This window comes from Emydura macquarii, unplaced genomic scaffold (assembly GCF_026122565.2).
Source record: "Emydura macquarii macquarii isolate MOO-44397 ecotype Brisbane River unplaced genomic scaffold, CSIRO-AGI_Emac_v2 contig_729, whole genome shotgun sequence".
In the NCBI taxonomy this organism is placed as follows: domain Eukaryota; kingdom Metazoa; phylum Chordata; order Testudines; family Chelidae; genus Emydura; species Emydura macquarii.
The window spans coordinates 132,515-158,578 of NW_027130866.1; the positions used below are offsets into that span (position 1 = coordinate 132,515).

General features: G+C 45.6%; 1 protein-coding gene across 1 annotated transcript in view; it reads right to left on the reverse strand.

Moving 5' to 3' along the window:
* The window catches only part of LOC137149328 (probable cation-transporting ATPase 13A4), a 53,809-nt gene extending 35,952 nt beyond the window's left edge, over positions 1 to 17,857 (reverse strand). Inside the window, exons 1-8 of the mRNA XM_067542810.1 lie at positions 17,786 to 17,857; positions 10,077 to 10,250; positions 7,006 to 7,143; positions 4,828 to 4,898; positions 4,658 to 4,738; positions 3,117 to 3,186; positions 2,318 to 2,452; positions 930 to 1,002 (exon numbers count right to left, since the gene is read on the reverse strand). Coding sequence (XP_067398911.1) covers positions 930 to 1,002; positions 2,318 to 2,452; positions 3,117 to 3,186; positions 4,658 to 4,738; positions 4,828 to 4,898; positions 7,006 to 7,143; positions 10,077 to 10,250; positions 17,786 to 17,848 — 805 coding nt within the window. The 5' untranslated portion in view covers positions 17,849 to 17,857. The remainder of the gene's footprint in view (positions 1 to 929; positions 1,003 to 2,317; positions 2,453 to 3,116; positions 3,187 to 4,657; positions 4,739 to 4,827; positions 4,899 to 7,005; positions 7,144 to 10,076; positions 10,251 to 17,785) is intronic.
* Positions 17,858 to 26,064: the final 8,207 nt, after the last annotated feature.

Consider the following 26,064-nt stretch of genomic DNA (forward strand, 5'->3'; position numbering starts at 1 on the left):
CTACTTATTTTGCCTGGCAGATCCTATTCACCTAAACCAGAGGGTCTCAGGAGCAGGGGCACATCAAACTTTCCAGAGGTTGTGGGGAGCACGGTGAGCTGGGCTAAATTGAAGTGAGGGGCATTGCAACCTGGTGCAGGGGATGGCAGCGCCGCTGGCTCATGGAGGTTAGAGTTTTTGGACCTCCCAAACGATGTGAGCCTCTAGGGGGGCTTTCACAAGGGGAGGATGAATACTCTTCTCGCTGTTGTAAGGGGGGGGGCTTCATGTAAAAAAAATACTAAGTGGTGGCGTGATTTCAAAAAAGGTTGAGAACCCCTGACCTAAACTAATGTATTCATAAACATCCCAATAGGCAGGTCAACATACAATATTCATCATTAGTACAGAACAGCTCCAGATCTGTCACAGAAGGGTCTGAACTAGGACTCTGGGGGAAGTTTGGATCTAGATCCAAAGGTGGAAACTGAGACTTATCTCCACAATGGGTCCAAAGAAGAACTTTGGATCCAGACACTCTGCTGCTAACTTTGTAGAAATCTGAATCCAATCTTCCCAGCTTGGCCCTGTTTCTTTAGATTGCTGCCTGGAATCCACAGTAAAGGGAACATCCAGAGGCAGCAGTTAGACAGGCACCGTTGAGGCTTTGCTAAGGTAGCTCTGGCAAAGATGGCTCAGCTTCACAATGCATGGGGAGGCATGACATTTAACCACCCTGATGGTACCGTACAGATGAGATTGATGCACGAGAATACACTTCGAAGTTCTTAGTGATGTGAGCCAATCAGCCAGAGTGAGAAGAAAGGGGAAACGGTCCCAAAAGGAATTTCAAGAGGTCAGTTATTATCCTGCTACCCTAAACGCTGAAATGCTCTGCTGTAGCACTGGAACTGACGACAAAAGAAACAGAAAAACGGAACTGGACGCACCTTCCTTTTTCCTGCACACCGTAACCTTGACATTGTTGTGGGACTTCACCAGCCTGTGCAGTTTCAGAGATTGCTGCAAATCAGGAGGGGGAGACAGAATGAAGTGTTCAGTGTTAACAGCTGTACAAAGAAAGGCATTATGTAATTCAGTAACTAAATCTTACTGTTGTTGCTTATTGTTTGTAGTGCTGCGGCTACCAGACTCTCAGCCAGGATGGATTGTGCTAGAAGCTGCACAAATGTATAGGAAGATACTGTCCCTGCATTGCAGACTTTAACATCTAATTTTAGACAAGGTGTGACAAATGGGTGTAGCAAACCGTAAGCTGGAATGTGATGTTGGAATGTTGACAAAGCCCTGGCTGGGATGGGTTAGTTGGGGTTGGTCCTGCTTTGAGCAGGGGGTTGGACTAGATACCTCCTGAGGTCCCTTCCAACCCTCATCGTCTCTGATTCTATGTGGCAGGGAGGATGAGATGAGATGATTAGTCTTACCAGAGGTACTATTTGATAGTTCCAAGATACTGAAATGCTTTAATAGATATATATATAAAAGGCTGGGATTTCCAAAGGAGCCTTATTCCAGCCTACACAAATTCATGTCTATCAAACAGCTCCCATTGAAAGACAGTCTTCATGGTATAATTACTTTGACAACGTACATGTCTCACATTCTACAGCTTTTTCTCATGCTTCTTTGTGCCTGTCCGAGAGGAGACCGCCAGAATCATCCAAATTAAAGGAATTTACAGACCACTGGCAATGTCTAACCTGTACATTATCATTGTCCCTATCTTGATGCCCAGGGACTTGACCCACTCCCAGCCAGGGATAAGGAGAATTTACTCCATAATTTAGCACTTGTTTAAGATTGAGGAAAATCACATTTATGGACCAAGTGCCAGTGATGTATTGTATAATGTGAAAAGGCGATCTTTTCTTTATTGTACCTTCCTCTCCTGCAGAGTCTAATCCCTGAGGAGGACTTGGGAACAATCAAAGAGCCTGACCCCAGAGAACCCAGTCCAGGTTTTGCAATGAGCCCCTGAATGCTGGGGCAAGACTTCAGGACCTTTGCTGGGGGTGAGTAGATACACCTCCAGTGCAGACCTGGTCAATAAGTTCCTAGTTATGTATGATTTCATTATTGAATCTCGGGGCTGTGGTTCCAGGTGCTTTCAGTCACTTGGGACACAACACTGGCACTGATTCAGTCACTATTCATTAATAAAACAAGGCTGAAACTGTAACAATGCTGGCCTGCCTCCAATCTGAAGAACTAACCACTTGTTCTGTACCAGGCTGTGTGTAACATTCAATGTCCTCTGAGCTAGCCGGCTGGCGGCAGCAGTAACCCTTTCCCCTCTCCGCAAGGCAGGGTGTCTCACCATTCTGAGATCATACACAGTTAAGGAGATTGAAAGGAGGGACATGATTATGATAGCAATGGCATACTCCTTATAATCTTCAGCAAACCACAGACACACACTGAAGAGTTGGAACACGTAAAATGGATTTAAGACCTGTTTGGAGACAGAACAGTATTGAGGAGTTAGGGAGCCATATTTACACTGTTGAGATATATTCAACTAGTTCAATCCAGTTAGCGATGGGCTTAAATCAAAGCCCTACAGCCAATCTCCCACGCTAACATTAGCGCTGGCTCCAAACTATACAGCCTGGGCCCATTTCTGTTAGATGGAGCCAAACACCCTTGCTCCGTGTGTAAGTAGGTGTGGAGTGCAGGTCTCAGCTCAAGCGTGTTTCTCTAAGAGAAGAAGAGCAGAGTGGAGAAGAGAAGGTTCCGACTGTGGAATGAGGATGGGTCACACATGCCATGTTGTGCTGGCAGAAGGAACCAGCAGCAGCTAAACTTTCAGTCAGTTAAAAGATTACTTTTGTTGCTAATGATACATTCCTTGTGGAGCATGATAGATGTGCACAGCCCTTCACAAACCCAAGGAGATGTAGTCCCTACCCACGACAGCTTACACATTAACGCAGACACAAACAAAACCCAAAACAGCAGGTCAGGCCTGGAAGCGGGTGGAGAGAGGAAGGGTGAGGAGATCAGTGTGTGACAGGTACCTTGGAAGGCAATCTAATTGCCAATCCAACCATGTACCATGCTCCCGCTTTTCGTGTCCGAATAGCCCCCCCAATAAAAGCAATGGAAATACAGTTTACCTCTTTGATGAGTAGCTTCCAAATAGGAACAACCTGCACATCAATGGCATTTGGCCCACATATTAGCCTCCTGCATGGGGTAAGGGTGAAGCGCTATTAAAGGAAACTCTGGCTTTCTCACTTATTTAGCTGGGCTCCCTGACAATGCAACTAAAACAGCTGCAGCTCCCAACTCCTGTGAGAGTTAATACTGATCCCATTTTAAATCACAAACACACACGGCTGCAAAAACCTTGAGAAAGAGACCAGATGTGATGTTTTCCATGTGCTAGTTGTATAGATGCATCAGTTCTGTTTCAGAGAGAAGCACAAACCCATAATGGTTTAAGCACTATTATGTACACAAAACTGCAAGTGCATACTTTGCACACCCAGTCAATATACTACATGAATAGCTGAAATAACTGCATGTGCTAATGGTCTGTGAGATATAAAAATGGCCAATTGCAAATGCAGTCATCATAGTTGTGCATGTAATCATAAGTAAGTGCACAAATGATGTGCCCACAGTTTTGCAAATCCAGCTGCATGCACACAGTTATAAAAATCTATACCGTAGATGTTAGTGTCAGAAAAGCCCTTTCCATCAACTCATAGGCACAATAAAAAATGGCCTTAAAGAAACAAATGTTTCTCTCATGCAAAAATACCCTGTAACTGATATAAAAAAAAATTCCATATCTAAAACTAAATGTTCCAAATACAAATCTCTCTGTATTAGAGAGAGACAAGGTAGGTGAGGTTTGTCCAGTAAAAGATATTATCTCACCCACCTTGTCTCTTTAATATCCTGGGACCGGCACAGCTACAACTACACTGCATACAAATCTCTCTGTATATAATTTAGAACATTCTGAATGTAAGACTGAATGTGAACTCAATTTAGGAGATGGATCGTTTACAATATACAAACAAATGAATGCAAAACTTCATGTATTTATTTTGCAGTTGTACTGTAGAAACACCTAAAGACTCCAGTAGTGACCAGGGCCCTGTTTCCCAGAACTGCATTCATTTACAGGACTAAACTCAATAGTTAGAGCTCTTTAATTTCTAACAATAATTTATTGGCACTGAGTTCTGCTCAGGGAGCTCCACTAATAGCTGATCTGTGCTGTTTTATGGCGACTTTATTTTTGTTCCTTAGTTTGCTGTGTTTCATAATGTAAAATAAAAATAATTCAGACTGAAAGGCTATGGTTACCTTTTTAATGGAAACACATAACAGTGATGATTCAGACACATTTCCAAAGGCTTCAGCAGGGAACTGAGCCCATTCTCTAGTTGTCTGTATATAATTTTCATGTAATGTCATTTTCATATACAGTCCTGCGCACGCTTACATTTGTGTGCATAAATAGTACAAGCAAAATTACACTCACCAGTAGTAGTGTAAATACAATTATCAGCCACATTCAGACAGTTGCCTTTTTAAGGACCAGTGCTTATAAAAGAGGTCAGCACCAAGCACCTGAAAATCTGGTCCTAAACATTTACTTAAATCCACAGTACTAACTGCTCAAGATGTGTCGCAATGTTACCTGATATCCTGTTCCTCACCTGTCAAACCAGAACCAAATTTGGCATGTATATCTGAACAAGTGTGACTGTCTTCTAGGGACCTAGAAGACAGAGGAAAGATTTTCCTGCTGACGACATTCTAAGAGGCTCCATTTATTCAGGGAACTTTGTACCCAGCAGGTTAACTCACCCAACTTTCTGGAATTGTTTTTCAGGGTTGTTCCAAATATACTGGATTTTCTGCACTTGGATGCATCTCACCTGCCAAACCAAAGAACAACAGCAGCATTTGCAAGGTATGGAACAGAAACATGCTCACTTCTACCCATAGGTAGAACGCAGGACTGCTAACTGGAGCGGAACTCAAGCAAGACAGATGACGCTGGTGGGACAAGGAGAGCACTTGGAGGCATTTGCAGGCACAGGACAATCTCCTTTGGTTGAAGAGACACACCAATCATTGTTTAATTCAGTCTGGAGTTTAGGAGGGCTCCTGAAGTTCTTAATAACACTGGGCGTTCTCACATGCAGGCCACCAGTAATGCACACTGCCACTTATGGCTGGCTAGAAGATTCTGTCCCTCCTGGTGGACAATACACAAACCTTTCTCGCTTCCTGGCTGGACCACAGCGACACAGTGTAGCTACCTATGACGCCATCCGCCCTCTAACTGGTACAGAATGCAGCAGCATGTCTCCTCGGCCCCATGAACATCAGACCTATGCCCTGGGCATGGCACTGGCTTGCCATAGAAAAGCATGTCAAATTCAAGGCCAGTTGCTTTAATGAGAAGCTGGGGGGGGGGACTCTGCTCATGTATTCTCCGATATACCCTCTTAGAGCCGGTCCCATGAATGGGAGAGGTAAGGGCTCAGCTCCTTGCAGGATCAGGCTTTTATACAACCGGTAACGTTACAATAATTTTCCATGGCGATAAATAGTTTAGAAGGCAAGGGGATTTTATACTGGCTTTTAGGAAGGGGCCTGTGACCTGGGATTAGAGGATTATGCCATTTGCTCTTGGCTGCTTTGAAAACTTGTTTCTGTCTACTTAGATGTTTTGACTGCTATGAAATATTTACTCAAAGGGTCTGTTATTCGAGGGCTATGGGGCATTTAAAACCGGATTAATTCCATCCCCCGAAGAATGTTATGAATCACTCTCCACTTCCACACTCTGCCAGTTGATTGGAGTACCCGGCGCTATATTTACAAATGTGTGTTTATATAGTCCCAGGAGAAAAAAGCTTTATTCAGACACAGCTGAAGTTGTAAAGCTGTACCAGTGGTTTCTGCTAAAAACCTTATTGGAGATAGCAAAATACATGCTAACAAGTCAGGAATGTAGTTACTGAAGATGGATATAATGCCCTCATGGGCTCCCAGCCCTGTGGCTAATGGGTACGGCAGGGCTGGACTTCTAGATTTGGACTTCTAGTCCTCAGGGATGATGCTGACTTACTGTGTGACCTTGGGCACATCATTTAACTTCTCCATGTGATACCTGCCCTATCTATAAAATGGGGATAACACCTCTGTGAAGGGCTTTGAGAACTCCTCAAATCAGGGACTCACCTCCCACCCCTTGGCTTGGATCTGTGAACTGTGTTTGAACCATGTCATTTGCAGAGGGAAGGATAAGGCCTTAGCAGGGGCAGTCGGGGGAGTAGTATCCTATATCGGAACAATGGCTGTAAAATGCAGTTTGTCCAGCCAAAAGCAAAAAAACCAAAATGTTTTCCAGATCCAGGGACAGAACAAAGCCATTCTGAGGCGGGATGGAATAACAGGTTCTAACGAGGGAGGAGACCAGGAAATCTCTAGTTTCATTTACCCTTCTATCTCCTCAGCTAGTGCGTTACGCTGGAAGAGCGATTCTCAAGCTGTTGGCTGGAGTGAAGAAGTCAGGCTCCTGCTCCCACCCCTGTTTTCACAGGGCTGTGGAAGCTCAGTCACTTGCAACCAGTTTCTCTTCTGATGCCAGGAGCAGCCCATCAACCACTCTGTTGATTCCTGTGCCAGGGCTAGGTTTCCACTTTTGGGGCTCCGACAGCAAGGTGCTGCTTGGAGGGTTCTCCACCCCATCTCATCCCTCCTTCCTCCCCCTCTCCTTTGTAATACTAGACAGCACCTCCTTCAGAAGGAATGGCAGGTCTTCTTCTCCCTCCTCCGCTTTAGTGGGGAAGGCAGGATTGGCCTTTCCCTCAGAGAGTGAGAGAGAGGGCCTGGCTGACGGGTCTTTTCCCAGAGAAGGCCAATGGAGCACCCTGATCTTCACTCAGCTAGCTCTACCTGTTGACCATGGCACTCATGAAACTGCAGATGACTTAATCCCATGTCATATAACCACGTTTTAAACTCACTTACTTTTAAATCTGGCTTCAGTATGGCTTTATTTATGATGGAGTTTTCATCAGCAATGATTGGATAATCTGGTCTAAACTTGTTCAGTGCGGACACAGAGATCCATGTCACCTTCTTCTGGGAATAAATTTGAAATTCATCCTAGAGAAACAGAAACCAGAAGCCATGATGGATTTGCAAGAAGGAAATCCTGCACATAGGTGAGGTCCAGAAAGAATGTTTACTACCGTCCTCTAGAGAATAACACTGTGAACAGCAATGGGCCAGATCCTCAGCTGTTCAGATCAGCATAGCTCCATTGTCTTCAATGAAGCTATGGTAATTTACACCAGTCAAATGAAACAATCCGCAGGAAAGGTGAGATTTCACTTTTAGTTGTCAAAGGCTTTATTAACAAGAACAAAGGTTAAAGAATGGGTTAGAAAGTATCTGACTTGAATTGTGTTCTTTACACACATCTCTGAGCGTTTGATTTTGGTGAGTAGAATGTTTTCTGATGTTTATATTTTATTGAAATGTCAGAGTTGGTAGCCAATGCTGTACCAATCACGCTCTGTCACAGAAGTTCTGGCCAGACCCAGGGATGCTGTCACATAATGGAGTCATGGTACTATGCTTATGCTCTTCGTGGGCTTTCTAAGCAAAGCAATCCCACCCACCACAAATAAAATAAAGACAAGCGTTGCTCATGTTCCCTGACTGAGTATCCCGAGCAGGGATTGGGAAAGTAATGGGTGAAAATGAAATGGAGGTGGAAGAGAAAGAATGCATTCCAGAAATCACGTGTTGTGAAACAGCAGCCACTGCCCCTATGGGGTTTTTTTGCTGCTGGACCCAGGAAAATTTGGATCCCACATCCTCTCTCTAGGTTCACCCCCGGGGCCATTCTGGTTTATTTGGACCACTTGTGGAGGCCCCTCTCTGGTATATGGGAGGTGCAGAGTCCCTCCCTCATGGCCGTTCTGCCCACACACCATGCAGCCCTGTTGCAGGACGTAGGTGGTATGGAAGGCATTGGGCAACCTAAAGCACATCATGCTGTGCGTGCTGTAGGCCAGGGAATCCCGACCTGTCCTTCCCCTCTTGCTAAATGGAAGGTGGCTCTCAGCTCGGTGGGAGGGAAAGTCCAAGGAGGATTGGGAGGGGGGAGGGGAATTCTAGGAGGGAGAAAGCTAAGAACCACTCCTGTAAGCAAAGATAGAGAAGTCACCATGACACCCTCAGGCAACCTCAAAACGTAGATAACAAGTGATCTAGGAATATTATTAACCTAAAATAACGGAAGGTGAGCAAATATCACTGTTCAAAGCGTCTGCAATGTTATATAATAGCAGCAACTAGGGCATTCAAATCACATATCAATACCAATTGTGTTATTTGCATAAACATATGTCTTCCCCGCAGCCTTTGGTTAAGATGCAGAGTCAGGTGAACAATATAATAGAATGCCAGTTTCTTCATTAAAATAAAAACACCCAACAAAATAAAAAAAAAGATTATGGCCCTTTTCATCTTTTTTGTTTAAGCTAATAAGCCAGCCCTGAGGTTGAGCTAAGAGGCAGAAAATGAGACAAGGGCTCACAGTTTGTCCTTGATTGAAATATTCTTTAATAGCAAATGTGTCAGCTAATCAGCCTCTGTGATGATGAACTGTAAACCTGTCACAGAAAAGCTGTGATAAATTCTGAATGCTGATTATGAGATGAAGAAGAGAAATCCCCCTTCCCATCCGATGACAGTAATGTAATCAGATACAATGCTAAACACAAAAGGGCCATTTTGATGTGAAGAACCGAGGAAAGACTTTTAAACTGTCAGCTGCCCAAAGCACACTTTGACAGAGGCCCCTGATAACCAAGAATGTTAGATATAATTCAATCTTTGTTTAATTACATAAAGGCTAATTTAGAATCTGATTTATTTGGAAAGTATGTGGCATGGCAAATCCTTTTAAAATGACACATGAGACTAGGTAATTAAAAATGCAAGCTGAGCTCAAGATTAAAAAGGCAAGATTAGACCTAAAATGCTTTTTTGATTAGGACAGTCTCAGGGGCTTTTATAGTGCACAGTGTATTTCACTGAGAAACAGTCAATAGCCAGAGCCCTTGATTTTCAAAAATGGGTGCAGGCACCTACATGTCCCTGTGATCTCTTCCTATGTACACACAAACACCATGACTGTACGTGGTAAATCAGGTGAACACACAAGTAAATGGCCAGTGACACAGCCAACTGCTCCATGGCTGTGGTCTGAGAACTTTTAGAGCAGACAGCGTAAATCCAAGTTCTCGAACCTCAAAGAATATTTGGGCTCGATTTTAATTCTAAGTGAAGTTTTGGGTTGTTTCTTATTGGCTATGTGGTGGCACATGTGACCCAAAGTTGGAGGTGGTGGGGGCAATGCAGGTCCCACGGGATAGGAATCCGCCTCATAAAAACCTCCATCATAACAAACTGAATGGCCATCTCAGCAGAGGGCGCAAGGACTGACTAGAAGAAGCATGACTCCCCTTTCGCCCTTAGAGATGGTCCCTTTGTGCCAGAGTTGAGGCACATTGGCAGGCAGCACTATGGAGCCACAGCTGCACCTCTTCCATGGGTAACCAGAGGATTTCAGTCTCCAGTTCTGTCAGCTCAGCACTCCTGAGAACTGAGAAAGTTTGAGCAGCCACAACTCCACCCAAACTCCAGCACAAACATCAATGGGGAGGGGCAGACCACAAGGAGGCTGAGGTTGGGAGGGGTAGACATTCTGGACACCGTCTAAAGCACACACTCAGATAAAAGACAGCTTAGATTCTGGAGCATGCGGTGGATTCCCTAGCAAACACCACAGCCATGGAATGACAGGATATGATATCATGAAGCTCGGCTGATGTCCTCTACTTCCCACGCGTTGTATGTATATTGTAAAGCACTTTGGGGTCCTTTAGATGAAAGTTGCCTAGTGTACATCGTTGTTTTATTGTATTACGCATCAGCAGTGTCAGAGATCCAGGTTACACGGATTCCCTCAACTTCCCATGGCCTACGTGCTAGCAAGTAATTTACAAATGGAAGTGGGCACCTACTGTTGTTCTAAGTAATGTGACATCTGCTTCTTGCAACCCACAGGGGATGCAGTTTGCCCACACATTCCACGCTGGTTTCCAGTAAAACACAAGGCGGAGAACACCGAAGGACAAGATGTACCCAGCAATGCACATGGCTTTCCGGCACCCTTGGGTTTTATAGCCAAATATTTCCTGTTGAGCAAAGAAGAAGAAAAGGTAATGAAGAGTGTTTTATTTAAAGAAACGTAGCGAGAACAACATTGTCCTTTCACCCAGAACTCTGCAAACAGCCCCGGGGTTGATTGGTGCTCTGCTGTGAAACCCGAAGCCACAGAAACTCCCTTGGCTCCATTACAGGCTGAGGCCCTAGGTGTAGAAACGTTGTCAGTTTCATGAAGGTTTTTGGCAAAGCTGGAGTTCTGAGGTGACCCTGGGCTGATCAAAGCTGTAAGGACAACGGGATGCAGGTGTAAAACTCCGCCTGAAAACACTGAGGCCTGGATTGTACAATATCAAGCTTTCGGCCTTGAGACAGCAGCCCAGCCTCATGACCTCAGCCCTTTCCATGTGTAGGGTAGGGGCAGCAAGTGAGTGATGAGCAGTTACCACCTTCCATAATGGCTCTAGTGTTGGGCCTCTGAATCTTGTCAATGCACCATTATCTTAACTCATCATCATCATAATGAATAACCATCTTCAGCACATGAAACCCAACGCTCCCTTATCAGTCATGTTGCTCCACCTAGCAGCGATCCAGATTCCTCCGATATTTTCATTTTGTCAAGCTGCCAAGAGAACTCCCAGGGAGATGCAAATACCTGAGGACAGAATCACTAAATGGGCATCTCTTTCAACCTTTTCCAATTAACACCTGAACGTGGAAAAACTGGAATGATCCTTTTAAGGAAACACAGGATCTAAATATTGGGGTGGGAAATCATGAGGCTGATGCTACATGCAAATTGCCCTGTTGTCTGAGTCACTCCCTTGTGTTCTTACGCCCACCTGGGCGGCCAGGAAAGCTATGGTTAAAATAAATACTAAGGGCACGGTTAGATGCCCTAGTGTGTTCCTGTACTGACAATCAATTATAGCAATACATTGTCATTTGGCAGTGGCTCCTCCCTGCTTTGAATATGCCAACATCAGTGCCAAATCGTTTGAGACACTACACACACGTTTTGAAATGTAAAGTATTGAATAAGGCTTTCATTTTAACAGCATCCCTTGTTCCCTTTTCCTTTAGCGGGAGAGAGTTTTTAAAAGGGGAAAAAAGCCGCCTTGTTTGATAGTCTTTTAGACGGTAACAAAGGTGGTAATGACTGTCCTTTTTGGGGAAAAAAAAAGTTAGTTGCAATGGGCTGCAGCAAAGTCCAATCCGGTTTCCAAGAAAGACAAGACAAACACACAGAAAAGAGGAGAGAAAAGACCAGCAAAGACAGAAAATGCAGCTCCTTTGCTTGCTACTTGAAAACCACAGGCCCAGCGCACGACCTTATCAGCTACTCCAAGACTTGGCAAACTTGTACCAACATCGGGCCAGGTTAGGGCACTGCTTTGAATTGCCTCTCTGGTCAGAGGCTTATAGCAGTGTTGCAAAATATGCAGTCTTGGCCAGGTAAATGTGCCTCTTATTAGACAGAAGGCAAAAGGAGAAAGAGAGGAAAGGAAGATAAGGTGGGGAAGGAAGAGTCAGAGTCTTACATCCCAGGTGGAGTTCTGGGTTTAGCCAGAGCCAGTGGAGGTTACTATGTCAGCTGGGTCCTTCTCTCTGGCCCACTCTGGTCAGGACATCTCTCAGGATTAGGACAAAGAAGGCCCAGGGTCCCAGGAGATGGTGGGGATGGCAGTCATGCTGGTAAAGCTTGTTGCAGTGATTGGTGGCAGAGAGCTGCTGCTTCTGCCAGGTTTTCCCAAAAGCCTTTTCTTTTTAAGGGAGAGATGGGCAGAATAGTCCATACTCAGTATTTTGTCCACCAATAGGTCTATTTTCTGACACATCAATTTTGGTTCTCTACTCCCCTTGTTTACCAGTCATAATCTTAACAAACCCTTTTGGTTTAAATTAATTCAGTCTTTCTGTCTTTTGTGCCTTTTTCCATCAACATTTATTGTTACAGGTTAATGTGACATCATATGGACTTTGACATACCTTTCATGGTTGCGCTTACAATGAGGGTAAATTTGTAGGCACAATTATTACAATGGACCCGAGGTGTGCTGGGATTTGACTTATGGAATCAGTTCCATTTCAACTGGTGTCTGTCACCGTTGTCCTGGACAGTTTGGACAGGGTCAAACCACGCAAAAATCAAGTTTAAATCCCATGGTCCCTACGAGATTAGAATACATTTTTCAAATATGATTCCAATACAGTTTGGCACCATACAGTCTGGCTGGATGGCCAAGACTGTAGAAACCAGATTACCAGGAGTTATAGTTACACAAAATCCCTTACCTTGGCTGCCAGGAAGGTGTGGATCTAGGTGTATGTTTATTTACACACACCCTCCCTCCACTCTCCTGTTACAGGCTGTTCTGCTTCCTCCTCCTTTCCTCTTTTTCCCCCTTTCCTACATGGTGTTGCAATACCAGCTTGACTAATGGCTGGAGTCATTCCTTACATAATACCTCCCGTACATCCCACAAAGGCCCTGGAAAGCGTGTCAGCTGCGGATGAAATCTATCTACACAGAGGAAGCAGAAGGGTGTTATCATTATTACAATTAATACAGTTCTCCAGTTTCTGTAGTACTGGGAATCCCATTAGTACACTCAGCAGAGCTGTTGATGTGAGTGAGCTGTTTGAGCCTTTCTAGCATCGCTGTTCATTCTTTTTACTAGCCTATTGTTGTTTTGGGCAGTTTCTGAGCATCTGATATGCCTTTGACATACTCAGCACCACAGAGCCACGCGCTTGGGGATCACTTGCAAATTTTCAAGTGCTCCAGTGAGCGCTGATCACTGTTGGGGAGACATGAAGGTTGCTAAGAACTGGATGTCAGACTACCAAAGACAGAGCAAGGAGCTAGTAATATCTCAGAGGGAGGCAGCATTGTCTAGGGATCAGGGCAGGGGCTGGGGCTCAGGACTCCTGGGTCCTCTCCTTCACTGTGTGATCTTTGATAAGTCACTTAATTTCTCTGTGCGTCCATTTCCTCATCTGTTACATGAGGCTAATCCCTTTGCAAAGCACCCTGTGACTCAAGAAAAAGGCCCTATATAAGAACAAAGTTTTACATGTATGCAGTGCTGTTGTAGCTGTGTTGGTCCCAGGATATTAGAGGGACAAGTTGGGTGAGGTGATATGACTAGCTTTTGTTTGTGAAAGACAAGCTTTTGAGCTTGCACAGAGCTTTTCTTCAGGTCTGGGAAACATAGTGTCAAAGGTAAATACAAGGTGGAACAAATTGTTCAGCATAGGTAGTTAACACGTATCAAGGAATCATTCAAGGTGACGTGGCCTGTCAACATCCCTCCCGTCTTAGGGGGGTGGAGGGGTAGGCAGGTTGTTGTAATAAGCTATAAATCCAGTGTCTTTATTCAGTCCATAATTTTTAGTGTCTTGCAAAGTTATGAATTTAAGTTCCCAGGCTCATCTTTTGATAGTGTGATGCAAGTTTCCTGAACTATGTGTTAACCACTTATACTAAACAATTATTATTTTGCTAATGCACTAGAAAGAAAGTGAGTACTTAATGCCAATGGGTGAGCATTCTCTAGCGGTTAGAGCAGTTGACTATGGACCAGGACCCCTGGATTCTCTCTGTGACACTGCTATGTGACTTATTGTTGGACCCTGTGTGCCTAAGTTTACCCATCAGTAAATTAAGTTACACAATAGTGTTATGAGGCTTTACTAATTAATCTAAAATGCTCTGAGATCCTTGGATAAAAGGGGTGAGGAAAGGTCTAGCAACTAATCACAAAAAGCTGTGAGACCTGTTGCTGTTGGCAGAAACTTTGCTTATTCACAGAACAGTTGCTTTGTTTGGTTAAATTGGAATCCAGAAGCAGAATCTGCTGTTGTTCACTTACTATCACCCCTCCCTCCTATCAAGGATCATTTACACGATTGTCATGTAAATCACTGTTCTTCGTGACTAAAATAACTTGGTTTTTATTTCCAATTCATGCATAAGGCAGAAGTTAAATGTAAATGCCAAGCAAATTCTGGCACCAGCCTTCTCTTTGGGGAAGAAACTGGTCTGATCAAACTGCGAGGAGCCCCGACATCTGCAACTGAGTATTGCAGTTCTGTCAATCCCATCGCCAGGTTTTTTCTGCTCTAACAGCAGGAAGATAACTTGTGAGCAACAGTCTAAAAGCGCTGTTGCTATAACAATGGGTAATAGGGTTAGAGTTGGAAGAGGGGTTGAAGGACTCACAAGAAATCCAATAGCAGAGTCTATACGCTAACAACTAGGAACTCTTTCATTAGGGTCTGCTCCTCTTTCCACTGAAGTCAATAGCAAAACTCCCAGGCACTCCCGTGGAAACAGGATTGGGCCTTTCAGTGTCTACCTTGTGCTAGGATTCCACTATATCTGTCTGAAAGGGTAGGAAGCTCCAGCCCCAGAAACTGGCCCCAGCTGTAGCCCCTTCCCACCATTCTGGCAGTGCAAAGGGGCCAGAACTGAAGCAGCTAGGGATTCCCTCCATGGGAAGGATTAGTGGCTGGTAGATTGCTGACGTACCGCACTCTGCACCATGCCCTTCAACGCTCCAGCATAGGGATTCCTAGACTCCAAGGCCAGAGGGGACCATTGCGATCATCAAGTCTGCGCTCCTGTACCGCACAGGCCAGAGATCTGGCCCACAACAATTCCTCGAGCAGATTTTTTAGGAAACATCCAATCTTGATGTCAAATTTGTCAATGATGGAGAATCCACCACGACCCTTGGGAAATTGTTTCAGGGGTTAGTTACCCTTGTTAAAAATGTATTTACCTCAATTCCTGTGTGCATTTGTCTAGTTTCAGCCTCCAGTCATTGGATTGGGTTAGATCTTTTTCTGCTAGATTGAAAAGCCCCTTAGTAAATATTTGCTCACTACGTAGATACTTACAGAGTGTGATCAAGTCACCCATAACCTTTTTTGTTAAGCTACATGAAAATCTTTGAGTCTGTCATGTAAGTGTGTGTGGTGGGGGGAATACTAGGCACAGGAGGAGAAATGGCTGGATTTTGCTGTGCTCTGACAATCCCTGGCTGATGTAACGGCCCTAGGAGGCTGTTAGAATCCGTTGGCTGCTCTAAATTTTGCCAGCAGCTGAATAAGCCTGTAGTAACCCTGAAAATCAGAGGGATGCAAAAGTAGCTTAGTCACCTTTTCCCTCTTGCCCCTGCTGTACCACGCGAAGCTCTGAACAATCTAATAAAACTCCTTTAAATCAACCTCTTTTGAAAAAAAACATGACTCCTAAAACAAGCCATCCCTTTCCCCAACCCACCCACTAACCCTCTGTCAGGCAAATTCTGTTCTAGACAGGCTCCTCTCCCTCCGCTATCATTGTGAAGAGAGATGGAGTCGGCCTCATGCCCTGAAAGTCAACAAGCTCAGGCTCTGTGGGATCCCAGTGAAATGAACCCCAGCTTCTGAAGGATCCACTCCTGCCTGTCTTATTCAAGCAAGTGGGCTTTAATCACACAAACAGTCCCATGACGGGCATGAGGAAGGGTTGCATGTATTCCCTAAATCAATGGCCTTCGAGATGTTCCACACATCTTCTCATTACCCACACAGCCTCCAACCAAGAGGGATAGAACATTTCTCAGAGAAATGAGATTATCTTCTCCAGTTTTCAAATGAGCTGTCAACACGCTTTAAACCTGTAGCTGGTATTTTAATCTTAAACAACCGGCATCTGTACAATGTAATCGGGAACATTATTACACCAAGAGATATGATCTTTACCAGAGTCAAGAAACGCATGCCAATAATTTTGACTCAGGAGGATTCAAATTAATGCTATAAATAAAACTGAAATATAATTGCCACGTATCACAGGATCAGTGCTATGGCCCCAGCTTTACAACAGTCTCCAGGAGCACCCCCTTCAGTGTGCCAGACCCCCTAGGGGTCTCACTCTTCCTTCAGGGTAAGCAACATGGCTTTGCTGCTTCCTTAGACTGGACCCCAGGGACCTTCCGCACTCCTGCTTCGCACCGTGAGCTCTGAGTCCCGCTGAGACAGACGCCTGGGGGAGACCGGTACAATCTTAGGGAGCAATACACCTCCACCAGTATCTGCAGTGACACAGCCAGCCTTGTCACACAGTAGGGCTTATTAGCAGACTGCATCATAGCATAGGAAGTCCCTGGTTAGCTCGAGAAATGAAGGTTACAGCAGAGTCCAGAGAGCCCAAAGCTCTGTCCCTCTGTCTGACCTGCTCCATCAGACTCTCAGTCCCCTGATTCCTCCACAGCCAAGACTTAACTCCCACCTCACACCCCTAGTCATTTGTTCCTCAGCTGGGGAAATGCTGCTTGGCTTCTCTGGTGGGGAGGGGGAGGGACAATCCATAGTCATTGGTTGCCAGGTTTCAATGTCCCAGTGACTGGATTTGCCATCCTCTTCATGGATTTTCCACTGAAAGGGGGATTAAGACCCACTTAGTCCCAGATACCTACGTGCCACTCACACCTTTGTCCTACGCTGCCCTGAGCGCAAACAGACCCTTTTCACCCACTAGATAAAAATGCAGCATATAGGGGAAACTGAGGCACACATTGGCTTCATAAAAATATCACAAAAAATTCCCACTTTGTCACATCAATACAGGTTAGAGGTTTTTAAAAGGCTTTGCATGACCAGTGGAGGCATTTGTGGAGCCACTCTGCACAGCAGCTGATAGCTAAAAATATAAAGTTTTATCAAAGAAATTCTCTCTTTCTCTCATACACGCAAAATGGGATTTAAAAAAAAAAAAAAAAAATCCTTGGACCCCTCACCAGATAAGACTCACCAAACAAAGCATCCACAGGGTCATTGCTGTTACCCCATTCCTCCCCTCCCACCCCATGCCTGCAAGCATCCCTTGTCAAGTCTTGTTCAGTTTTAGACCCTGATCTTTCAATGACTCCATCCCTGTGTAGGACTGAGGAGGCCATAGATTGTAAACGCCTCAGGAAAGGGAAAGCCCCTGTTTTCTCTTTGTCTGTTAGAACGAGACACACGTATCTTCTTACGTAAATAATCAGTCATCTCTCTGAAGGCTGTGTGGAGCTCTTCTCCTGTCAGAGTGCTACTCTCAGGGTACGTCTACACTGCAGTCGGAAGTCCGATTGCAGCTCAGGTGAGCGTCCCAGCTAGCTAACACAGCTACACAGAGCAGTGAAGATGTGGGCATCCAGGCTGCAGCGCAAGCTAGACAAACCTATCGGAACCCTTGGTACTTATTTGCATTAACAGGCTGTCCCGGAGTCCATGCCATGACACCTTCACTGCTATTTTTAGCTGTGCTGGCTAGATTAAAGCTATCCGAGCCGAAATCATAGCTCCCATTGCAGTGAAGCCATGCCCTCAGTTGCCAATAGATTAAAACAATTTCACTTCCATCTATTTAAAAATATTAATGAATCCCTTGACAGCGTGTTACAGAGTTTGCTACAGGAGTCACTCGCTATCCAAAGCTAAACTACAGGCTGTAGAATTTTGCGGCAGAACACACTAAGACATTGTTTCAGGCTGAGCAAGAGATGTAAGAGGAGAGACAGTGACTTACCATTTCATTCTCCTCTCCCTCGCTGAGCAGTGCATGGTGGTTCTTGGCAAACTTTTCCCCCATGAAATGATGTTGATTTTGCTCTCTGGAGTCCTCAGAGCACCTCCACGACAGGTCTTTAGGACTCGTGCACTTCCTTGAACTGAAGTGATTAATTACCTTCCATGCTAAGGAATCCCTAAGTGCACACCCCTCTTATGACACTACCAACAGTTCCAAACAGCAGCTCCGCCCCATCTGTAGGGTTTTCAGGTGCATATGTCCCTCCTGTCTTCTTTTTGATGCTTTGTGAACTGAAGTTACTGCTTGGAGGGAGACTTCTCATGTACAAAGCCAGCTCAGGATGGTGGAGGAAGAAAAAAGTTAGTTCTGCCGAGTGTCTGCCATGACGTGACTTCCAAGCACAGCACCGGTAACACAGCAAATACTGCTGGCAGGCAGCCTTAAGGGGAGGGCAAAAGGAGAATACTTCACCTTGACAGATTATGGGATTTATTTGGGTTGGGAGTGTGCCTGAAAGAGAGAGAAAAGCAGGCATCATTCTTATTACATGCTTAGCAACCTGTCACAATGCAGGGCCCCATCTCCATTCACTGGGGAAAGGAGGGTTGGGCCCGAACATGCCAACCCATGGCCCTGATTTATGGAGGTGTAGCCCTAAGCTGCATGTGTGTAAGGGTCGGCCCATGTCGGGTTACCATCGTTATTATTATTATTATTCTTTGTGCCAAAGGTGTTTCAGGTCTCACCCGGTACCTAGATGAAGCACTGGGCCCTACTTCCGCCACTGGGGATCCTGGAGTCTAGGGGGCCTCATAGACTTCAGTGGAGCTGCACCAGGGTGGATCTGATCGCAGCATCAGACACAAGCAGAGGAAGCAGGCACAGGGGCAACACAGCAATTCCCCCCCCCCCCCCATTTGGTGTCTCTAGGATGGTTTTAATTGCCAGCCTTGCCTCTTTGTGCCCTTCCTTTGCCTTTTGACTTGCCTTGCTGGTCTTTTAATTGTGCCTAATATTCCTTCTCAGCAAGTCTGTGGGTAATTCTTGCTTGTTTTTAGTATTTGTCCTGCCTCCGTGTTGTAGTTTGTTGCGTTCTTTCCCTCTTCCTTGTTCGTCTGTTTGAACAAGTCAAGGATAAGACACTGCAGTTATGACTGTGGGATGTAAAACTGGGGAGGCAGAGAGACAAGAACTGAGACAGAGAGAAACAAGCAAACAAAACTCCTCAGAGTATTTATTGTTATATGGCTGAAACCTGATGTCAGAATCCAGTTTCCCAAGGTATTTTGTACTTACATTACATTAGTATTTTATTCTCAGCTGAGATGGGCCCAAGATACCCACAGTTGGGGATGTTTGGATTTTGGGTTAAGTTCTGGTCCAATATCCTGCTTCCTGAAGTGACCCTGACGGAAAGATTCAGGAGAAGAAAAAGAGAAGAGGTGGCAAGACAGAGGCCAGTTCACCCTAGAACAATTGTCTGATGCTACCTGTGACAGAGATGGCATTTCCTGCAATATGCTTGAAAAACGTTATTGAATTAAGTTTGGGTCTCTGTAGTCCTTTGTATTACACGCAAAGATTATCTATTACTGTGGGCCAGGACTGTTTGTAACTTCTCTAAGGGGGAGATGGGAATCTGAGTCCTGAGAAGTGGTATGATCTTCAAAGGACTGCATTGACAAATGGGTGAGAGAGGAGTGGACTTTAGTGGGAAACACTATCAAGTGGTTTTCTTGGGAGTCTCTAGGGGGAGGTGAAGGCAAATTTCCACCTCTGGTTATGCAAAAACTCAAGCCTTCTGAAGTTATGTGCTGAGGAGAGAACCACTGTCTGCTGATTACCTGTTCCTGGAACCTGAAGATCGAAGGTGCAAGCTGTATAAAGGAAGGATGAAACTATTCATGGATGTGCTGTTCTGAGCATAGGCTGTTATGAACTTCTAATCACAGAAAAACCCGTATGGGGTTTGAAGGGCTGACACCTATCAGAGCCTTTGTTGGAGTTGATCTCTGGTAAGCTTATCAGCATATATGTAGGTTCTTTTATTGTTTATAATGTTTTCTCTGTACTGCTTTCACCTTTAGAATAAACACACTCCTTTACAAATTGCTGGGTGCTAACATATGACTAACGGCATTTAGGCTATTCATAGCCTCTGGAGAGAACGCAAGGAGCAAAGGTTTTTAGGCAGTATGTCTTGCTGGGTATTTCCCAGTGGAGGGAGAGGACTGTTCAGCCTAGAAGTACCCGAGTCAGAAGGAGGACCTATGTCTTTACCCCAAAAAAGTGACATCTGGGGAGCTGGAAGCCTGAGAGTGGGTGCCCTTGGTAACCCCTGAGTGGGGATACAGATGCAATCCCCCTGAACTGTGACACTACCAAGAATATCTGTCAGGATCAGATGCAGAGAACATGCATGGGATGTGTTGTAAATGCAAGTGGAGGCTGCAGCAAACTGCATTCAAATTCGTCAGAAACAAGGATTAAAATCTGCTTATAGTGGGACCAGGATTGCCCCAGAGGGGATGTGGCTTTGGAAGATTTTACAGCCCAAACTGTTATCCTTCCTGACTGATTTCCAGGGGCTGAACAGGGTACAATAGGCACCCCCAGCACACTCCATCTCACCCACAGTATTGCCAGCTGTCATGACGTTATCACGAGCCTCATGATATGTGGTGTTTTTCTTCAAGTCCCACTTACAGGAGTCAAGTTATTACCTGGGAATTTCAACCTGCAGTTTCTAGCCCTCATGTTTGCAGTGGAAATATTGAACAGGTGACATATAATGACTCTCAGACCTGGAAACAAATATAAAGAACCCCAATGTATCATTTTAAAGGCTCAAGATTTTCAAGACAATCTCATGATTTGTGAGACCTCACTCATGATTTTTTAAAGGCTGGGGTTGGCAAAATGATCACCCATTGTTCCCCTGCCTACCCAGTTTCTGCTGCTTCCCCCAGCACAGACCCTGGACTCCAGGATCAGGGGAAAGGGCAATGGCGCAGCAGAGGTGGCTGAGTCACCCTTCGGTGTAGAAGGGGAGCAAACTGCATGCCGAGGGTCCCCAGCAGGCATGGCTCTAGGGGAAGGTTCTGGGCCCATGTATCTATTCCACCGTCTGAGCCCAATCCAACTCCAGTTAAAGTCAGTGGAAAGACTCCTCTTCCAGTGGAGAGTTTGTGGCATGGAGAATTTTTTCTCTGCACTGAAAACAAAGGGAAAGCCATTTAAAAGAGATTACACATTTGTGCTTCATTGTATCTTTGGCAACTTGATATACTTGTATTAATAGCCCATCCCAACATGCTCAAAAGGCCAATAAAGTTGGCAGAATTTTCTATTGACTTCAGTGGGCTTCAGCTCAGATTCATCAGTAGCAAACTTTTCTGGGTTTGCTGATTTGTGTCTTTTAGTTTATTGAGGCCCTCTACTGTTTAAAGTAACTATGACATGTTAGTGGTAAAACTGCAAATATTCCGTTTTCTCAACCGTATCTTTATTGAAATCAGCATACAAAACATACACGCCCAGATATCAAAAGGGTTAGGGTTAATCAAAACATCTACAAAGCAAAGGTAAAACTTAAAACAAAGTAAACAAGCAGAAGGCAAGATTAGAAAACAACAAAAAAACCTAAAATAGAAGAAAGCAAGGATTAAATAAAAAAGTAACCCTCGCGCTGTGTGTCACAGTTCAGGACAACTGCACTTGTATTTCCCCTCTGTGGTGCCGCAAGGGTACCCACTCTAGACACCTCCGTTCCCAGCTCTCTTGGGTGGAGGCACGTGTCCATCTCCCTTCTGACCAGGGTATTTCCAAGCTGAACAGTTCGCTGCCTACGCAGTGTTATTCCACAGCAAGGTATAAAGTAGTACAGAGAAAACATATTAAAAGCAATAAAGGAACCGACATGCATGCTAGTAAGCTTAGCAGAGATCACCCCTAACCCCAAGAAGGGCTCTGGTTTGTGATCAATCCTTCAAACCCTGCACAAAGATTTTTCCTCTGGTAACAAGTTCATAACACCTTCAGCTCAATCTTATTGCCCCAGCAGGCTAAAGTCCTTCCAGCTCTTCCCTATGGATTGTTGGGGCCCTCCATGGATCAGAGATCCTGTCCATTTGCTGGACCAGATAGACGGTCCTGTCCGAGTCAGTTTAACCTCAGCCTTTCTATATTAAAAGTCCTTTCTTTGTCTGTTACACCTAGAGAATCCATTTTGAACCAGTAAATGTGAGACTCCCTCCAGGTTGTGGTAACTCCCTGGAGGTGTTACAGCCTTCGTGAATTTGCCCGCCTAAGGTATGTCTACACTGCCAGCAGAGCAGCATCTATTGAGCAGCTCGTGGAGACCCGCTCAATCAATCCTGGAAGTGCTCTCCAGTTGACGCCATTAATCCACCTCCCCAAAAAGAGTGAGGCTGTGTCAACCGGAAGGCATCTCTGGTTGACGCAGCGCCATGAATATGCTGTGGTATGGCAACGTAAGTAAGTCGACAAGAAATACCTCCCATGGAGAGCAGTGTAGACCAGGCCTAAATTCCTGGAGGTCAGTGGTTTCCCGGCCCCATGGAATCACACACCATCTCCGGCCCACAATGACACACAAACTTAGCTCAGTAAGCTTTGCCCAGGACACGGGCATGTGTTGCAATGTGGCGTTGTAATCGCTCTGGTGGCTCAGGTCCGGATCCTTCCCAGACTTACACATCCACTCAGCCCTATAGGCCGGGCGTCGTCCCCTCGACGTCCATGGATGCGTGTTCAGTGAGCGGCCTGTTCAGTACTGTGCGTCGTGACTCTGGGCAGGACTCACACCGGGGCGGTCTGTGCTTGGGCCTGGTCCCCCTTTCCTCCGCCCGCCGCCTGTTTTCATGGCCTGGGACTGTACACTCCGGGGGCTTTACGCGTGTTTGTGTTATTCACTACGGCCATTAACGACTCCCCAAGAGTTTCTGCGAGGTCTCCTGCCCGGCCCGTTCTGCGGGAACTGGGACCACCGGGACCGGTGTTTTTCAACAAAACTTCTCTTTTTTTTTTTTTTTTCTGAAAAAGTTTGAAACAAAACATTTCACACCCTGCCGGGCGGGCGCTGCCACAGGGCCGGGCCGGGCTCTGTTCTTCCCCACCCCGGGCCGCGCCCGGCCCTAGGCCCTGCCCCGCGCCGAGGGGGGGAGGGGAGCAGGCGGTGTTCGCCACGCACCGTCCGTCCCTCTCTCCGCGCTCGGCGGCAGCAGCAGCCCGGAACCTTCCTTGCGGCGGCGTGTTTCCGGCCCGGCCGGGCTTGGGGACGGACCGCCTCTCCCGGAAGCGGCGGCCGTCTGGCAGCGCGGACCGCTCCCGCTTGACCCTGGCCGCGGCTCTTCCGGGCGGCGCGCGGCCCGTGCTGCTGAGGCGGGGCCCGGGCGCAGCGGACTCTCCCCCCCCCCCCGCCCGGCTCCAGGATGTGGCGGGCCCAGGCTGCGGCCGCGTGGTGAGTGCGGAGCGTTTCCCTGCCGGGGAGTGGCCCGAGGGGTCCCCGGGCCTGGCGAGGGGCGCCCTGGGCGTTGGCCCGGCGGGTCCCGGGCCGAGGGGTCCCGAGCGGTGACGGACGGACGGACGGAGACACGGGCGGGGCCGGGCTGGCACCCCTCGGCCGGGACGCGGGACGCAGGCCCGTGGCGGGCCGGAGCCTCCCGGGGCGGAGGCAGACGCTGGCGGGGCGGGTGGCGGCCGCTGGCCCAGCCCCTGTTCCCAGGCTCCGGCGGTCCTGCTCCGCACCGGCCCGGGCTGCACGATCCTGTTCCCTGCGGTGGCAGGGCCGGCGCTGCGCCGTGTCCAGACGCGGCTGTTCTGTTCGTTATAAAATCCCGTCGTACCCACCCCCTTCTTTGCACAGCCCAGCCGTTCGGTGCTGTGGTTTTTACTACATGTGCATGTGTGAGCGGAGGTTGGCATGGAGCCGTCCGCAGTGCTGTGCGGGTCCCCTTTCCTAAGCGAGGTGTGTGAGGGGTTCGGTTGTTTTCTCGAAGGTGCATTGCTTTCGATTGATCCATGCTGAATTTGATCCGTCATTGTGTAGCCCATTCTCCTGGCTTGATTCAGTCTTTCTGAAGTCTCTCCCCGTTTTTTCTGGACTTGGCTAACCTACATAACTGTGATCTGCACATTTTGCTACTTCACTGCACACCCCTCTTTCCCAGATTAATAATATTAAACACCCCCAGACTTAGTGCAGAACCTTGCGGTGCTCTGCTATTTCCCATAATGAAAACTGACCCTTTATTCCTACACCTTGTTTCCTGTCTCTTGACTGGTTTTTGATACATGACAATACTTTGTGTCTCACCCTGTCATTACTTAGGTTCTTTAGTAGTCTCTTCTGCAGGACTTTCTCAAAGGCCCTTTGAAAATCTAAGCAAATGATGTCACCTGATTCTCTGGTTCCATGGCACAGATAGACACAATCTCACTCATGCACAGAGATCATACAGAGATGGATGTAAACATCAGCCAGTCTCTCCTACCCATCTTATTTTCATATATTGCTACCTTGGAAGGATGCTTGCATTTCTACCATTGTGCTTTGCTTGAGAGTTCTGTCGTTCATCTCAGCCTCTGGCTGGCAGGTATTTTATAAATGTGGAACTACCCTCCCTCCAGTAAATGGAAAGTTCTCTTTGGCTCTTCTGTCCTCTACAGAGCTTTTGATTGTTGGAAAGTGAAGAGGGAGAGGTCTTATCTGTTCTACCACCTAATAACCCTTCTTGAGTTCTGCTCACCCCATGAATTCCTCCACTGTCTGCTTCTGCAGCCCATCCAGTACTTTTCCCAAGCAGTAGCATGAAATTAACACAATTTTTGTCTGTTTCCTGCTGCCCACTTGGGTCTGAATAATGGTGAAACTGAACAGTCTTGTTAATTTCATTCTTCTGTTCCTTGGCAAAGTTGGAAGCTGCAGCAGCAGGAACATTAGTGTTGTCCAGCTGCAGACTCAGTAAGAAAATACTGTATTTATTCATATTTGGTTTGCAATTGAAATGTTATCTTTGCAATCATATGGACTAAAAATTGCTTGAAACTTAAATTCTATAGAAATTGATTGCTCATGTCCTGACACTGGATGCTGAGTAGATTATTTTTCAAACCTCACTCATAGTTTAAAACAGTATGTTAATTCCTGACATTTTACAATTATACTGACTTTCATCCCAGGTGCTTGGAAATGTTAATAAAGGGTACTATGTAAGATTCAAAACAGTGCTTTACAGATCTCCATACAACACTACTGGAATACAGCCCTTGCTGAAGAGGCAACCAGGCATATACACCAACAGTATTTGGAATAGGTTGGGAACTGGAAAGCCAAAATTTCTCATGTAATGAGTATTTGGAAAAAAACCTTGAAATGGGACCATTAAAATGTTTAGTTTCTATGTAACTTTTATAGTGTATTATAATATTATACATGATATACACTATATATATGGAAATATAATCTATAAATATAATGGACGTAAAAAATAATATTGTAATATAAATGTTGAAATAAAATTAAACATTTCAACTTCTTCCCATTGAAAACCTTTGTCAATCAACACGTTCTCACAAAACATCTTGATTTTGACAAAACTGCATTTTTTGATGGACTTGTTCCATTGAGAACATTTTGACCAGCTCTAGCCAACAGTCTGTTACAGCTAAAGGGGATATTAAAGATCTTGGCATGGCACTGGAATATAAGTCCTTACTGTACACTTTAAAGCAGAAGAGATTTGATATTTTAAGTATTATTCAAATGACAATATGATTGTCAGCTAAGTTCTAGTTGCTGTGATATCTAAACAAATGCAACATGAATATACGGCAAAAAATACATGTGCAATATAAATAAACTAGATTTAAAAAAATCACAGACAACGAAACTGGTTTTTTTTTCCCCCCACCCAAAAATATGATTTTGTCATATATTCCTTTAAGCTGGGTTCAAACTAACAACTGGAAGTGGCTATCAGATCACTATGTACTATCTTTTCATCTCTGCTTAAAATATTAAATATTTCTGAGCACTGATTGTAGGCTCAGTAAATGAAAGAGTTAAGCATAGTCATAAGCTTCCTTTTGGATTGACCATTCTTTTCTCGGTCCTTCTCTTATAAAGCAGAAGGAATTAAAGTGTTTCTGGTGCTCTGGTCGTCCATGCTAGAAGAACTTTCACATCAACTATTCCGAAGCCAAAGTTTCTGTTCAAGTCTTAACTGTAATGAGTTTTAACCCTGTTGTGTTTC